The 17,401-nt window shown below is 44.9% G+C and overlaps 1 protein-coding gene and 1 non-coding gene across 2 annotated transcripts in view; both read left to right on the forward strand.

Moving 5' to 3' along the window:
* The window catches only part of ap1g1 (adaptor related protein complex 1 subunit gamma 1), a 138,414-nt gene that overhangs the window by 61,043 nt on the left and 59,970 nt on the right, over positions 1-17,401 (forward strand). The window contains exon 9 of the mRNA XM_078400867.1: positions 420-518. Within this exon, the coding sequence (XP_078256993.1) occupies positions 420-518 (99 nt within the window). The remainder of the gene's footprint in view (positions 1-419; positions 519-17,401) is intronic.
* On the forward strand, positions 1,466-1,552 carry LOC144594992 (small nucleolar RNA SNORD71). The gene has a single exon (XR_013547447.1). It is a non-coding gene; the product is annotated as a small nucleolar RNA SNORD71 (small nucleolar RNA).

Genomic DNA, 17,401 nt, shown 5'->3' on the forward strand with positions numbered 1-17,401 from the left:
CTACTGAGGCTCCTGTTTATTAAATTAATAAATTTGTTAAATTGCCAATATGTCTTGTTTCTGCAGACTTCAATCGTCCAATCCACCAAACAACACCGAACAAGAATCAATGGCAGAATAAACTGTTTGGCATTGGCAGAGAAGATTTGGCAGATTTTTCATGGGCGCAACCCACATACTCAGCTCTGCTGCTCATCCCACAAATGCATGTTCCTTACAAATGTGGCACCATTTAAAAGGGAAATAAACAGGCTTTCCAACGGTATAAGATTTATTGCCAAGAAGCATTGTTATAACAAAGAAATAATCTATAATCTATATATATAAAATAATTATTCTGTGGAACTGACTATGTGAATAAACGTTCAAGGTAGTTTAAGGAAGAAAATGAAACATTTTAACGTATTTTCATTTCTTAGGTTGCAACAAATACAGAAACCAGCAAAAATGTGGGTAATGCAATTTTATATGAAACCGTTTTGACAATTATGGATATCAAGTCAGAGAGTGGACTAAGGGTATGTAGCAATAAAGTTAGCTTTTTGAGCTACCGTCATTAAAGTCAAGTCCATGTAGTTCAAAATTAGTGTTGGGAATAAGGAAAATGCCACTAAATTGCTCAAAGAAAACCTGAAATGTACAAAAAGATGGTATTTGTGATTGTTATACAGCATGGAAACGGGCCCTTCGACCCAACTTGCCCAATACCAATCAAGAAGCCCCATCTACACTGGTCCCACCTGCCTGCATTTGGCCCATATCCCTCTAAACCTTTCCTATCGATGTTCTGTCCAAATCCCTTTTAATTGCTATTATAGTACCTGCCGCAACCACCTCCTCTGGTTCCATATAACCATCCATCTCTGTGTGAAAAATTTGCCCCTCAGGTTCCTATTAAATCTTTACTCTCTGATCTGAAACCAAAGTCTCCTGGTTCTTGATTCACTTGCAGCCATAACCCTGCGTGCTACTGCGCTCACCCGTGAAAATCAACCTGCTGACAATATCCAAAAGGATCTACCTGTTTTGAATGGGAATGGCCACATGATCATCTGCACTCTGTCTACTGCCTTTCCTCGTGGTCACCCACCTAGTCTCTTCCTGTAACCATCTCGCCGTGTCCTTTCTAGGAAGCTGTCATTCTCCAGGTGATCCTGAGGCTGCAGCTCCAGTTCCCTACTGCGGCATGTAAGGAGCTGCACCGGGACACAATTCCCACACGGTCACTTGCAATTTCCATGACTTTCCACATCCTGCATGAGGAACATTGTACCATCTCTACTGCACGAAGCCTAGAAACAAAAAGCACAAGAATCACACACAATGACAGACTGTAGCTTTACCTCTGTCTCCCTCAGTTCAGACTCCTCATCGAAGACTATGAACCAAAGACTAATCCCTCCCCGCCGTGACGCACCTAGGTAGAAATTATTTGATTTCTTAAATTGGAGTAATTCCTCTTCCTGGTGTTGTCGTATGATGAACTTATTGAGTGATCCACTGGCAGAGTTCTCTGGAACCATGCTGAGTACTCACTATCTGAGACAATATGTAACCAGAGAAAGGAATGTTCGGATAACTATTGAGATGCTGAAATTGTGCACATTCACCTGCCATTTTCCTTTGACTAAGAGCAGGACTGATCATGCAACTGATCAGACTATGGTGTTTTTACATATGTTCATGGAAATTATGGGATACAAATTGATTGCTTTATAAAAAGGATATTTGATCTCATCAGATTAAGTTGAATGTGATTTCAGCTGCGGTGGCTTCTCTGATCATTTTATTCTTGCTGATTTTATTAACATGATTTAATCTGACATTCACAATTTATGTTCCATGCCTCAGTATCTTAGGAACAGCATGTCAGAGTACCAATGTATGTTAATTGTTTTCATTAGATGCAGGTATAATGCTCTTACTAGATCCTAGATATATTTCAGAGAATACAGGATTTCCTGACTTCAGGATATAATGGTAGGTAGCTGACTATGTGCCTGGTTAATGTGAAGCCGAGTTCCAATCCTGATATGGTGATTGGGCAAGTAATTTTCTAGTAATTAAGTAAAACTTAAATGTGAAAAATTAGCATCGGGAACATTTATCATGAAACAACTGGAGTGTTGTAAAATAATAGGTGGTTTGCAAATGTCCTCTTGGGAAGGAAGCATGCTATTCTTGTTCAGGAGGATTGTGTAGGAAAATAACTGCAGATGCTGGTACAAGTTGAAGGTATCACAACAAGCTGAAATGTCACCCATTCCTTCTCCCCTGAGATGCTGCCTGACCCGCTGAGTTACTCCAGCTTTTTGTGATGCTATTCTTGTTCAGTTAGACCTGTGCAACTCCACATGCATCAATGTAATTGATTCTTCATTGCCCAGTAGAATGGTGCAGCAAACTACTCAATTCAGGAAGCTGTGAAGAATGGTAATAACCATTAACATTTCTGCATGGACAAAGAAATAAACCAATACCAAATGAAGGCGAGCCATTGAGGAACTTTATGATCAATGTCATTTGAGGAAATATTAGATTAAGTGGTCCAAAATGAGTATACCCTATAATATCCAACATCTCAGGTGTTTGTGTTGGGTACAGAAATTGGGATGCATTCATTAAGATATTTAAACCATATCTTGGATTCCAAAAATAGTATAATAATGAAAGGTGGCAAATGTAATCGTGCTATTCAAAAAGGGAAAGACTAAATAAAGTAGTGAAATGATCTGCTGCCTAGAAATGCAGTTATTCATCATTAAATATTCAGTGCACACTTCATAGTGTTATGAAGTGAAAATATAATTTCATCGTTTTTTTGAGGCTATAACTGGGGAGGAATTGCCATTGGATGTTATATATCTCAATTTTCATTGCTTTTGATGGTGTGGAGCTAAAATAGTGATTTCTCAAAAAATACAGGTCCATTGGGTTGACAGATGATTGGTTGAAGGATAGGAAAAAAATAGGAATTGGGTCTTTTCTGTTTTGCAGTATGCTATTAATTATCATTAAGATAGGTACTGGGTTCTTAATTTTCTACAATTTGTGTTGAACTAAAATAAATTAAGGTGTTAGGTATCTTAGCTGACTCAAAGGTGGATGAATTGCCATGGCCCGGTTATATATCTTAGCTACTATGTGAGGTGATAGAGCAGATCGCTGCAGCCCGAACATTTAAAAATCTTCCCTAGCCGCAGATAAAGTGCAGGGTGGGATAACCAGGTAATTAAAGGCCAGTGGTGGGGAAATCATTGGAAAAATCTTGAAGGACAGGATTAATCTACATGGATTGGCATAGTAGAGGTAGATAGTGAGGATTTGTTAGGGGAGGGCCTTTCTGGTCAGTTTGTTTGAACGTTTTTGAAGAAGGCAATGTATTGAGAAGGGCAGTGAGGTTGATATGGTTTATAATGACTTCAGTACTTCGACAAGCCCCCACACAGAAAACATGTCCAAAATGTTAGACCACATTAAATCTAGGCAAATTGCAATTAAAATTGGTGGCGACAGAAGAAAGTGATGGTGAAGGGTTGCTTTTGGTTTAAAATTCAGTACCGACTGGTGCACCAGAGGGTTGGGTGCTGGGACCAATACTGTTGGATATACTAATTGAAGTGAATGGAAGTGTGCCTTCCAGGGCCCGATAAGGGATGTCAATGTTCTCTCTTTCAAAGTAAGCTTTGAGAGCATTGAGCTTGTCCAGGAGTGATTCCTTGAGCTACCACTTGGTTTAGCCATGTAGGAAGTGATGGTGTACAAGCCCTGCTATAGCCGACGAGCATCCGTCTCATCCAGTTTACAGCAAAAGTGTCTCAGCCTTTCTGATGGCCTTGTCGAGGTCATACCTCAACTTCCTAAATGAACCCGATTACCAGATTTGAATGCCGGAGATCTTCAGAAGATTACAGACTTCCTGGTTCATCCAGCGTTTCTGGTTAAGGAATACACTCCTCCACTTTATAAAGTCTATAATAATCGTGACACATTTGTTGAGGTCCACCTTGCGTCTGTGGTGGGGAAGCTTTTGGGGAGGATTCTTTGGAGTGGGCTTATTATGGACAGTCAGAATAGTTTTGGGCACGACAAATCATGTCTTACTAACTTGATCATGTTTTTTGAGGAGGTGACAAAGATGTTTGAGGGTAGGGCAATGGATGTTGTCTTCGCCGATGTAAGGTATTTGATGAAGTCCTTCATGGTAGGTTGATCCACAAGATTAAGATGCACAGGGTTTATGGTGACTGTTGTATGGATTCAGAACTGACTTACTCATAGAAGACAAGAGGGTTCTGGTGGAAGGGCATTATTCTGGCTGGTGGTCTATGAGCAGTGAAGTTTCGCAAGGATCTGTGCAGGGACCTCTGATATATAAATGACATGGATGTAGATGGGCTGGTCAGTAGGTTTGCAGATGACACCAAGTTTGCTGGAGTTGCAGACATTGAGGAAGTCTATATCAGCGGGATAGAGATCAGCTACCGAAGTGGATGGAGAGATGGCAGGTGGAGATTTGGAGCAAGCATTGTAATTTGGAAGGTCGAATGTAAGGGGAAGAGAAATAGTTGATGGCAAGATTCTTAACAACATTGATGTGCAGAGGAATCTTGGAGTCCATGTCCATAGTAGGTCCAGGTTCAAGTGACAACAAAAGTGGTTAGAATAGAAAAGAAAGCTAATGGTGTGCTTGCCTTCTTTAGTCGTGGCATTGAGTATAAAAGTTAGGAAGTCATGATGCAGTTGTATAAGAGTTTGCATCGGCTGTAATTGGGAATATTGTGGGCAGTTCTGGTCATCCCGTTACAAGAGGGATGTGGAGACTTTGGAGAGGGTGCAAAAGAGGTTTGCTGGAATGCTGTCTGGGTTCAAGCAACAAGGAAAGGATGGACAAGCCTGGATTTTTGCTAGAACATCGGAGGCTGAAGGGGGACCTGAAGGAAATATGTAACACGATGAAAGACCAAGATAGGATTGACGGTCAGAATCTTTTTTTCCACGGTGGAAATGTCAAAGACCAAAGGCCATAGCTTTAAGGTGAGAGGAGGGTGGGATCTTATACAGGAGGTGAGAGGTTAAAAGTTGGTATGGACGGTGATGAGAGAAAGTATTGAGCACAGAATAGGCAGGTAAAAGGCAGAGAGCGAGAAAGAAATTAATTTAAGTTGCACATTTCAATGCTAGGTGCCTGACAGGTAAGGCAGATGAGTGGTCAGATGGAACCACATGAGACGGGCAAGGTCTTCAATGAGTATTTCTGTTTTTACCATGGAGAAAAACAGGAGCACTGAGAAACTTGGGGAAGTCAGTGGAAGTGTCTTGAGAGCAGTCAGTATAGCAGTGAAGAGGTACTGAAGGTCCTGACACGTATGAAGGTAGACCAATCTCCCAGGCTGGATATATACGAGAACACTGGGCAACAAGAGAGGAAGTCTGGAGGGCTGCAGGGAAATGACTTTGAACTGTAGGCCAGTGTGCTTAATGTCTATAGTTGGAAGATTATTAGAGAGTATTCTGAGGGATAGGATGTACATGCATCTAGATGGACAAGAGGTGCTTATGGAGACTCGGCATGGTTGTGCATGTGGGAAGTCGTGTTTCACGAATCTGAGATTTTTGAAGGTGTGAACAAAAAGGTTAATGAGGGAAGAGCTGTGGATATTGTATATATGGACCAACAAAGCATTCAACAAGATTCCACATGGTAGGCTGCTCTGGAAGTTAACATTGCATGGGATCCAACAAGAGATAGCTGAATGGTAGAAAATTGGCTTCATGGAAGAAAGCAAAGGGTAACGGTGGAAAGTTGCTTCTTGAACTGGAGGCCTGTGACTAGTGGTGTACCTCGGGGTTCGGTGCTGGGCCCATTATTGTTTGTCATCTATATCAATGATTTTGATTAAAACATGTGGCAAGATGAACAAATTTGCAGATGATACAAAACTGGGTGATATTGCAGATGGTGAAAATGGATGTCAAAGATTGCAGCAGGATCTTGATCAATTGGCCAGTTATACTGAGGAATGGTGGATGGAATTTAATACAGAGAAATGTGAGGTGTTGCAATTTGGGAAGTTTAACATGGGCAGGACCTGCATAGTGAATAGTAGGGCTCTGGAAAGTGTAGTAGAGCAGAGGGATCTAGGAGTGTAGGTACATAGTTCCTTGAAGTGTCATCACAGGTAGATAGGGTGGTCAAAAAGACCTTTGGCACTCTTCATCAATCAGAGTATTGAGCATAGAAGTTGGGAGGTCATGTTGCAGTTATATATTACGTTGGTGAGGTCACATTTAGAGTATTGTGTTCAGTTCTGGGCACCATATTGCAGGAAAGATGTCAAGTTGGAAAGGGTACAGAGAAGATTTACGAGGGTCTGAGCTGAAGTGAGAGGTTGAGCAGACTGCGACTCTATTCCTTGGAGCGCAGGAGGATGAGGGGTGATCTTATAGAGGTGTCTAAAAATCATGAGAGGAATAGATCGGGTAGACGCACAGAGTCACTTGCCCAGAGGAAGGGAGCTGGCTGCCAGAGGATGTAGTTGAGCCAAGGATGATTGCATTGTTTAATAAACAATTAGACTGGTACATGATAGGACATGAGACTAGAGGGACATGGGCCATATACAGGCAGGTGGCACTAGTGTAGATGAGACATGCTGGTTGGCATGTTGAGGGTGGGCTGAAGGGCCTGATTCCACACTGTATATAGCGCTATGACTACGGCAAAATTTAAAGGAGATGTGCGGGCAATTTTCTTTCGTTATGGTGGGTTCCTGGAACAGGCTGACAGTAGTGGTGGTAGCAGATAGTAGCGATTAAGAGGCTTTCAGATAGGAACATGGATATGCAGGATATGGATCACGCTCAGCAGGTGCGATTAGATTTATCTTGGCGTCATTTTTGGCACAGACATTGTGAGTCAAAGGCCTTGTTCCTGTGCTGTACTTTTCTATGTTCTATTTGATCCACTGGTGCTGCAGGACATATCCTGCTGCGAATTAGGAAACCACTTCATCAAGCTAGCTTGTTGAAGTCCCCAGCTTTGATGGGAAAGGCGTTGGGGTGCACTGTTTGGCGTCTGATGTGCTGCGTAGCTCCTCCAGTGCTAGCTGTATGTTGGTCTGGGGTGGGATGCGAATCAGTCACAGGGTCTTAGAGAAATACAGCATAGAAACTAGCCCTAATGGCCCAGCTATTTCATCCACCATCCACCCATTTACTCTAATCCTACTGTTAGCTAATCTAATGTTCTTCTCTCCATATTGCATCCGATTCTACCACTCACCTATACACAAAGGGTAATTTATCTCGCCAATTAATCTACCAATCGGCAGATGGGACCTTGGGGGGGGGGGGTGGACCAGAGCATCCGGAGGAAATCTAAATGGTTTCAGGAAGAACTTGCGTATGCCACACAGATAGCATTGAGGTTAGGATTGAACGCTGGTCTCTGATGCGCCAACCTCATGATGATGGAGGTGAATTCTCTTGGGAAGTAGTGGAAATGGTACTTCATTCCTAGATGTTCCAAGTGCAGGGAGAAGGAATTGAACAAGTCCTTTGTCTACAACGAGTTTATCATGGGGCAGATGTTGCCATGTCTCTCTTTCCCCAATAACGCCATCTGGTCCATGCAATGAATAGCAAAATCTTTGTGCTGGAAAGCTCAGTCTGGAGAACTGGGGGTGAGACACATCTCTGAGAATCAGAGCACACAGCATTCCCTCATGTCTCTTTTGATAAAGTAATCTTGCCCTTAAGTTCTCAATGTTATTTTCTAGGGGCTGTACATTAGCCTGTTGGGTGCTAGGGAGTTGGAGCAGTGGGTGGGGAGGGGTCGGTGTTCGTATTCCCCTGCACTGCAATCTCACTTGCAGGCCGCCCTAACAACCATATTTCTGGGCACAATGCAGGCCTCCCTGGAGCTTTCGGTTCATGAACACACTGTTTGTACAGGCACCGGGGTTGAGAATTGCCCTGCTGAATGGGGGCTCAGTTGCCATCAGTAAATTGCAATAGCACTAATCCATTTAAATGAAGTGTAGCTTGGAATGGAGTGGAATGGAATGGAATGCTTTATTGTCACCTGTCAAGGCACAGTGAAACTCTTTGATTGCATACCCGATATATACAAATAGCGGCCACCTACAGCGCTGACAAAGTTACAGAGCACGCTGGCTCCTCCTTTTTGTTTCCCCCTCCCCCTCTTGACTGTTACAGCACTAATTTGTTCTGCTTTTAACAAGTTCAAAATGACTTTAGTCTTTACCAGATCTGCTCCTTGCAAAATGCTGCCACACTCCGGCGCGATTTTGATGAGGGGAGGACTATGAAATGCTACAGTACTTGATCATTTGTAGTTCTCATAATATATTGATTACACGAAAGATAGTGCAGAGAAGAATTACTAGGCAGAATATTTTGGCTATGAGATCAGACTGGATAGATTGGATTTAATTGCTTGGAGGAGAAGCTAAGTTGGCTCTTGATTAAACTCGTAATTATGAGAGACCATAATGTCCCACTGTTCATGTCCCACCGAACTTATTTCCACCGACCTCGACTCCATCCTATCCCCCCCTGGTCAAATCCCTCCCCACCTACGTCCAAGACACCTCACATGCTCTCCGTCTCCTCAATAACTTCCAGTTTCCAGGCTCCCACTCCCTCATCTTTACCATGGATGTCCAGTCACTACACTTCCATCCCCCACAAGGATGGTCTCGAAGCCCCCCGTTTCTTCCTCGACCGTAGAACCAGCCAATCCCCATCTACTGACACTCTCCTCCGCCTAGCAGAGCTGGTCCTTACCCTCAACAACTTCTCCTTTGACTCTTCCCACTTCCTCCAAACCATCCCCGAACTCTACCTCCGCTACATTGACGACTGTATTGGTGCTACCTCTTGTACCCATGCAGAACTCACTGACTTCATACTTTTCACCACCAATTTCCATCCTGCTCTTAAATATACTTGGACTATCTCCGACATCTCCCTACCGTTTCTGGATCTCACCATCTCCATCACAGGAGACAGACGAGTGACTGACATCTACTACAAACCCAATGACTCCCACAGCTATCTGGACTACACTTCTCCCCACCCTGTCTCCTGCAAAAAGTCTATCCCCTACTCCCAATTCCTCCGTCTACGCCGCATCTGCGCCCAGGATGAGGTGTTTCACACTAGGGCATCAGAGATGTCCTCATTCTTCAGGAAACGGGGCTTCCCCCCTTCCATTATAGATGAGGCTCTCACTAGGGCCTCCTCTATATCCCGCAGCTCCGCTCTTGCTCCCCTTCCCCCCATTCGTAACAAGGACAGAAACCCCCTTGTCCTCAGCTTCCACCCCATTAGCCAGCGGATCCAACATATCATCCTCCAACATTTCCGTCACCTCCAACGGGACCCCACCACTGGCCACATCTTCCCATCTCCTTCCCTTTCTGCGTTCCGCAGAGACCGTTCCCTCCGTAACTCCCTGGTCTACTCATCCCTTCCTACCCACACCACCCCCTCCCCAGGCACTTTCCCCTGCAACCGCAGGAGATGCAAGACCTGTCCCTTTACCTCCCCCCTCAACTCCGTCCAAGGACCCAAACAGTCTTTCCAGGTGAGACAGAGTTTCTCCTGCACCTCCTCCAACCTCATCTATTGTATCCGCTGTTCCAGATGTCAACTTCTCTACATCGGCGAGACCAAACACAGGCTTAGCGATCGTTTCGCTCAACACCTTCGCTCAGTCCGCCTTAACCAACCTGATCTCCCAGTGGCTGAGCACTTCAACTCCCCCTCCCACTCTCAGTCTGACCTTTCTGTCATGGGCCTCCTCCAGTGCCATAGTGAGGCCCACCAGAAATTGGATGAACAGCACCTCATATTTCGCTTGAGCAGCTTGCAGCCCAGTGGTATGAACATTGACTTCTCCAACTTTAGATAGTTCCTCTGTCCCTCTCTTTCCCCCTTCCCAGTTCTCCCACTGTCTTCCTGTCTCTACCTATATTCTTTCTTTGTCCCGCCCGCCTGACATCAGTCTGAAGAAGGGTCTCGACCCGAAATGTCACCCATTCCCTCTCCTAGATGCTGCCTGACCTGCTGAGTTACTCAGGGACCATAAGGTCGTTAAGAAAATTTCCCTTGTCTAAAACCACAAGGCATAGGTTTATGGGTAGAGAGGATTTAGAGGGAATCAGATGAAATATTTCCTTTCACCCAGACGTTGGTTGTAATCAGAGGCGCGCTGCCTGGGCATGTGGTGGAGGCAGAGCCGCACGGTATTGGAGGATATCTGTAATGGTGGGTGAGTGCATTGGCCATTTGTCGCTGGGAATTATTTTACAGATACATTTTTTTGCATTCACAGAACAATAGAACACTTACAACTCCATACTATACTTACAACTCTGTGCTATAGGAAAGATGCCAATAAGCTGGAAAGAATGCGGAGAAGATTTATAAGTAAGCTGAGTTTTTTGAAGAAGTAACTAAAGACTGATAAGGGCAAAGTAATAAACGTTGCCCATATGGACTTCAGCAAGGCATGTGATAAGGTTCTGCATTGTAGGCTTCTCTGGAAGGTTAGATCGCATGGGATCCAGGGAGAGTTAGCCGACTGGATAGAGAATTGGTTTCATGAAAGGAAGCAGAGAGTGATGGTAGTAGGTTGTTTATTGGGCTGTAGGCGTGTTGCAAGTGCCTCCAGGCCTGCGGCTGGACCCATTGCTGTTTGTGGTTTATATCAACGATTTTGACGAGAATGTACAAGGCATTATTAGTAGGGAAAAAAAAGCATATGCTGGTTTAAATCGAAGGTAGACACAAAATGCTGGAGTAACTCAGCGGGTCAGGCAGCATCTCTGGAGAGAAGGAACGAGTGACGTTTCGGGTCGAGACCCTTCAGACTGATGTCAGAGGAGGGGGCGGAACAAAGATAGGACGTAGTCGGAGACAGGAATAGTGGGAGAACTGGGGGGTGGGGGTCGAGAGGGAAAGCAGGGACTATCTGACGTTAGAGAAGTCAATGTTCATACCACTGGGGTGTAAGCTACCTAAGCAAAATATGAGGTGCTGTTCCTCCAATTTGCGCTGGGCCTCACTCTGACAATGGAGGAGGAACAGGACAGAAAGGTCAGATTGGGAATGGGACGGGGGGGGGGGTTGAAGTGCTGGGCCACCGGGAGATCAGGTTGGTTAAGACAGTTTGAGCGGAGGTGTTGAGCGAAACGATTGCCGAGCCTCTGCTTGGTCTCGACGATGTAGAGAAGTTGACATCTGGAACAGCAGATACAATAGATGAGGTTGGAGGAGGTGCAGGTGAACCTCTGTTTCACCTGGAAAGACTGTTTGGGTCCTTGGATGGAGTCGAGGGGGGAGGTAAAGGGACAGGTGTTGCATCTCCTGGGGAGGCGGTGGTTTGGGTGGGAAGGGATGAGTGGACATGGGAGTTACGGAGGGAACGGTCTCTGTGGAAAGCAGAAAGGGGTGGAGATGGGAAGATGTGGCCAGTAGTGGGATCCAGTTGGAGGTGGCGGAAATGTTGGAGGATAATTTGTTGTCTGCGACGGCTGATGGGGTGGAAGGTGAGGACAAGGGGGACTATCCTTGTTACGAATGGGGGGAGGGGGAGCCAGAGCAGAACTGCAGGATATTGAGGAGACCCTAGTGAGAGCCTCATCTATAATGGAAGAGGGGAACCCTCGTTTCGTAAACAATGAGGACATCTCTGATGCCCTAGTATGGAACACCTCATCCTGGGCGCAGATGCGGCGTAGACGGAGGAATTGGGAGTAGGGGATAGAGATTTTACAGGAAACAGGGTGGGAAGAATTGTAGTCACGATAGCTATGGGAGTCAGTAGGTTTGTAGTAGATGTCGATCACTAGACTGTCTCCTGTGATGGAGATGGTGAGATCCAGAAATGGTAGGGAGATGTCGGAGATAGTCCAAGTATATTTAAGAGCAGGATGGAAATTAGTGGTGAAGTTGATGAAGTCAGTGAGTTCTGCATGGGTACAAGAGGTAGCACCAATGCACTCGTCAATGTAGCGGAGGTAGAGTTTGGGGATAGGGCCAGTGTATGCCTGGAACAGGGATTGTTCAATGTACCCTACAAAGAGGCAGGCGTAGCTGAGGCCCATGCGAGTGCCCATAGCTACGCCTCGGATTTGGAGGAAGTGGGAGGAGTCAAAGGAGAAGTTGGTGTGGGTAAGGATCAGCTCTGCCAGGCGGAGGAGAGTTTTGGTAGATGGAAATTGCTGGTTCTGCCGTCGAGAAAGGCATTATTAGTAAGTTTGCAGATGACATGAAAATAGGTGACATCGTAGATAGCGAAGATGGTTATCAAAGTTGCAGCAAGATCTTGATCAGATGGGCATTTGGGCTGTGGAATAGTAAATGGAGTTTGATACAGATTAGTGCTGGAAGGAACTGCAGATGCTGGTTTAAACCGAAGATAGACACAAAATGTTGGAATAACCCAACAGGACAGGCAGCATCTGTGCAGAGAAGGAATGGGTGACGTTTTGGATCGTCTCGACCCGAAAGTTCACCCATTCCTTCTCTCCAGAGATGCTGCCTGTCCTGCTGGGTTACTCCAGCATTTTGTGTCTATCTTTGAAACAGATTAGTGCGTGTTGCATTTTGGAAGTCAAAGCAGGGCAGGACTTTCACTGTGAATGATAGAGCTCTTCGGAGTGTTTGTTGAGCACAGGGATCAAGGAGTACAGGTACATAGTTCCTTCAGTCACGCCACAGTTAGATTGGATGGCCAAGAAGCCTTTCGGCACAGTGGCCATCAGTCAGCGTGTTGAGTATGGAAGTTTCAATGTTACAATTGTTCAAGACATTGCTGAGGCCACATTTGTAGTAGTATGTCCAGTTTTGCTCACCCTGTTACATGAAAGATGTTGTTAAACTGGAAATTGTGCAGAGATGATTTAAAAGGATGTGCCAGGACTCGAGCGCCTGAGCTATAAGGAGAGGTTACCCAGGCTAGGACTTTATACCTTGGAGCCCAGGAGGATGAGGGGTGATGTGATAGAGGTATATAAGATTATGAGGAGAATAGATGCACAGTCATTTACCTAGAGTAGAGGAAACAAGAACCAGATGGCATAGGTTTATGGTGAGGGGGGAAAGATTGAATAGGAACCTGAGATATAACTTATTCTATACCAAGGGTGATGGATATATGGAACTCGCTACCAGAGGAGGTCGTTGAGGCAGGTATTATCACAACATTTAAAAGACATTTGACCAGGTACATAGATGTAAAAGGCTTAGAAAGATATATTGGCCAAACACAGGCAGGTGGTACTAGTTTAGATGGAGCATCTTGGTCGGCGTGAGTAGGTTTGCCGAAGGGCCTGTTTCCATGCTGCATGACTGACTCTGTGTGGGAACATGGATAGGAAAGGTTTAGAGAAGTATGGGCTAGATGGGACTATCTGTGATGGGACATCTTGGTCAGCATTGGCAGATTATGCTGGAGGGCCTTTTTCAGTGCTGAATGACTCCATGACTGTAATTGCAAACTAGCAAGAGGGATCTTGCTGTGCTGGTTTGTGAGAGGCAGTGGGTGAACCAGTAGCAAGGAAAGATTGTGCACATTGCGAGTTTAATGTTGTCATCACACCAAACAGATTCCACGGTGATTTCATACAGTAAATGTTTCCCCTGGATGTAAGTGGTATAAACTGAAGGCCGTTTTTTGAGGAAAAGAGATCAGCCACAAGACAGAGATGAGAATATCTTTCTTGTAGGATTGTGAAGTTTTGGAATTCTCTATCCTGAGAGGATCATTGAGGGCAAATATTGGAATTTAATAAATGGGTAGAGCAACTGTGTGGCTTAAACCTATTGTGCTGTCAAAATCAGTGTTGTATATAATCATTGGACTCAATTCTGGGACAAGGATATTGCCACAAGAGATTGAATAAGATCTGCTTATTAAAATTCAGGATAGAGATTAATTTAGGAATATAAAATTGAGGATGATTAACATCACCTTAACTGGAGGGGGACCAATATCCTGTTAGGCAGGTTTGCTAGTGCTGCACAGGTGGATTTCAACTAGATTGGCAGGGAGCTGGGATCTTATTTACGACGAGGCAGGTGAGAGGTTAGAAGTTGGTGTGAACAGTTATGGGAGAAAGTACACTTTACACTTTAAAAGAAGTGGTCTGGAGGAAGCCGCTGATTGGTGGAAGCGGACTAGAGGAAGCAGCTGATTGGGCGTAACCCCGGGGTTGTATTTCTGCTTTTTGTTCGTACTTTTAGTTAAGGGTTCAGTGAGTTAAGGGTTCAGTGAGTTCAGGGTTCAGTGAGTTCAGGGTTCAGTGAGTTCAGGGTTCAGTGAGTTAAGGGTTCAGTGAGTTCAGGGTTCAGTGAGTTAAGGGTTTAGTGAGTTAAAGGTACAGTGCTTTTTAGTAAAGGTACAGTTTAAAGGATTAAGAGGGATTTGATTTAATTTGGGGGTAAGACATGTCAGGTGAGATCGGCCCCATGGAATGCTCATTCTGCAACATGTGGGAGATCAGGGATATTGTCGGTGTCCCTGATGACTATATGTGCAGGAAGTGTGTCCAGCTGCAGCTCCTGGCAAACCGCATTGAACGGTTGGAGCTGCGGTTGGACTCATTCTGGAACATCCACGATGCTGAGAAGGTCGTGGATAGCACGTTTAGTGAGTTGGCCACACCACAGGTAAAAGATAAACGGACAGAAAGGAAACGGGTGGCCACTAGCCAGCGTAGCAGTAGGCAGGTAGTGCAGGAGTCCCCTGCGGTCATCTCCCTCCTAAACAGATATGCCATTTTAGATACTGGTGGGGGAGATGGCTCATCAGGGGAAGGCAGCAGCAGCCAAGTTCATGGCACCGTGGGTGGCTCTGCGGCAAAAGAGGGGAGGAAAAAGAGTGGAAGGGCTATAGTAATAGGGGATTCAATTGTAAGGGGAATAGATAGGCGTTTCTGCAGCCGCAAACGAGACTCCAGGATGGTATGTTGCCTCCCTGGTGCAAGGGTCAGGGATATCTCTGAGCGGCTGCAGAACATTCTGGAGGGGGAGGGTGGGCAGCCAGTTGTCGTGGTGCACATTGGCACCAACGATTTAGGTAAAAAACGGGATGAGGTCCTACAAGGTGAATTTAGAGAGCTAGGAGAAAAACTTAAAAGTAGGACCTCAAAGGTAATAATCTCTGGATTACTACCAGTGCCACGTGCTAGTCAGAGTAGGAATAGGAGGATATTTCAGATGAATACGTGGCTTGAAAAATGGTGCAAGGGGGAGGGATTCAAATTTTTAGGACATGGAACCAGTTCTGGGAGAGGTGGGACCAGTACAAACAGGACGGTCTGCACCTGAGCTGGAATGGAACCAATGTCCTAGGGGGAGTGTTTGCTAGTGCTGTCGGGGAGGATTTAAACTAATGTGGCAGGGGGATGGGAGCAGGAGCAGAGAGACAGAGGGGTGTAAAATGAGGGTAGAAGCAACAGGTAGCAAGGTGAAAAGTAAAAGTGGCAGGCAGACAAATCCAGGGCAAAAATCAAAAAGGGTCACTTTTCAACATAATTGTATAAGGGGTAAGAGAGTTGTAAAAACAAGCCTGAAGGCTTTGTGTCTCAATGCAAGGAGTATACGTAATAAGGTGGATGAATTAAATGTGGAGATAGTTATTAATGATTATGATATAGTTGGGATTACGGAGACATGGCTCCAGGGTGACCAAGGCTGGGAGCTCAACATCCAGGGATATTCTATATTCAGGCGGGATAGACAGAAAGGAAAAGGAGGTGGGGTAGCGTTACTGGTTAGAGAGGAAATTAAAGCAGTGGAAAGGAAGGACATTAGCTTGGAGGAAGTGGAATCGATATGGGTAGAGCTACGAAACACTAAGGGGCAGAAAACGCTAGTGGGAGTTGTGTACAGGCCACCTAACAGCAGTAGTGAGGTTGGGGATGGCATCAAGCAGGAAATTAGAAATGCGTGCACTAAAGGTGCAGCAGTTATAATGGGTGACTTCAATCTACATATAGATTGGGGGAACCAAACTGGCAGGGGTGCTGAGGAAGAGGATTTCTTGGAATGTTTGAGAGATGGTTTTCTAAACCAACATGTCGAGGAACCAACGAGAGAACAGGCCATTCTAGACTGGGTATTGAGTAATGAGGAAGGGTTAGTTAGCAGTCTTGTTGTGCGAGGCCCCTTGGGCAAGAGTGATCATAATATGGTAGAGTTCTTCATTAGGATGGAGAGTGACAAAGTCGATACAGAAACAAGTGTTCTGAACTTAAAGAAAGGTAACTTTGAGGGTATGAGGCGTGAATTGTCCAAGATAGACTGGCGATTGATGCTGAAAGGGTTGACGGTGGACATGCAATGGAAGGCATTTAAAGGTCGCATGGATGAACTACAACAAGTGTTCATCCCAGTTTGGCAAAAGAACAAACCAGGAAAGGTAGTGCATCCGTGGCTAACAAGGGAAATCAAGGATAGTATTAAAACAAAAGATGAAGCATACAGATTAGCCAGAAAAAGTAGCATACCAGAGGACTGGGAGAAATTCAGAGTCCAGCAGAGGAGGACAAAGGGCTTAATTAGGAAAGGGAAAATAGATTATGAGGGAAAACTGGCAAGGAACATAAAAACTGACTGCAAAAGCTTTTATAGATATGTCAAGAGAAAAAGATTAGTTAAGACAAATGTAGGTCCCTTGCAGTCGGAAACAGGTGAATTGATCATAGGGAACAAGGAGATGGCAGACCAATTGAACAAATACTTTGGTTCTGTCTTCACTAAGGAAGACATAAACCGTCTGCCGGAAATAGCGGGGGACCGGGGGGTCTAATGAGATGGAGGAACTGAGGGAAATCCAGGTTAGTCGGGAAGTGGTGTTAGGTAAATTAAATGGATTAAAGGCAGATAAATCCCCAGGGCCAGATAGGCTGCATCCCAGAGTGCTTAAGGAAGTAGCCCCAGAAATAGTGGATGCATTAGTGATAATTTTTCAAATCTCTTTAGATTCTGGAGTGGTTCCTGAGGACTGGAGGGTAGCTAATGTAACCCCACTTTTTAAAAAGGGAGGGAGAGAGAAAACGTGGAATTATAGACCAGTTAGCCTAACATCGGTAGTGGGGAAAATGCTAGAGTCAGTTATTAAAGATGTGAGCATCACATTTGGAAAGTGGTGAAATCATCGGACAAAGTCAGCATGGATTTACCAAAGGCAAATCATGTCTGACGAATCTTATAGAATTTTTCGAGGATGTAACTAGTAGAGTGGATAAGGGAGAACCAGTCGATGTGTTATATCTGGACTTTCAGAAGGCCTTCGACAAGGTCCCACATAGGAGATTGGTGTACAAACTTAAAGCACACGGTATTGAGGGTTCAGTGTTGAGGT

Source organism: Rhinoraja longicauda, chromosome 6 (assembly GCF_053455715.1).
Source record: "Rhinoraja longicauda isolate Sanriku21f chromosome 6, sRhiLon1.1, whole genome shotgun sequence".
NCBI lineage: Eukaryota > Metazoa > Chordata > Chondrichthyes > Rajiformes > Arhynchobatidae > Rhinoraja > Rhinoraja longicauda.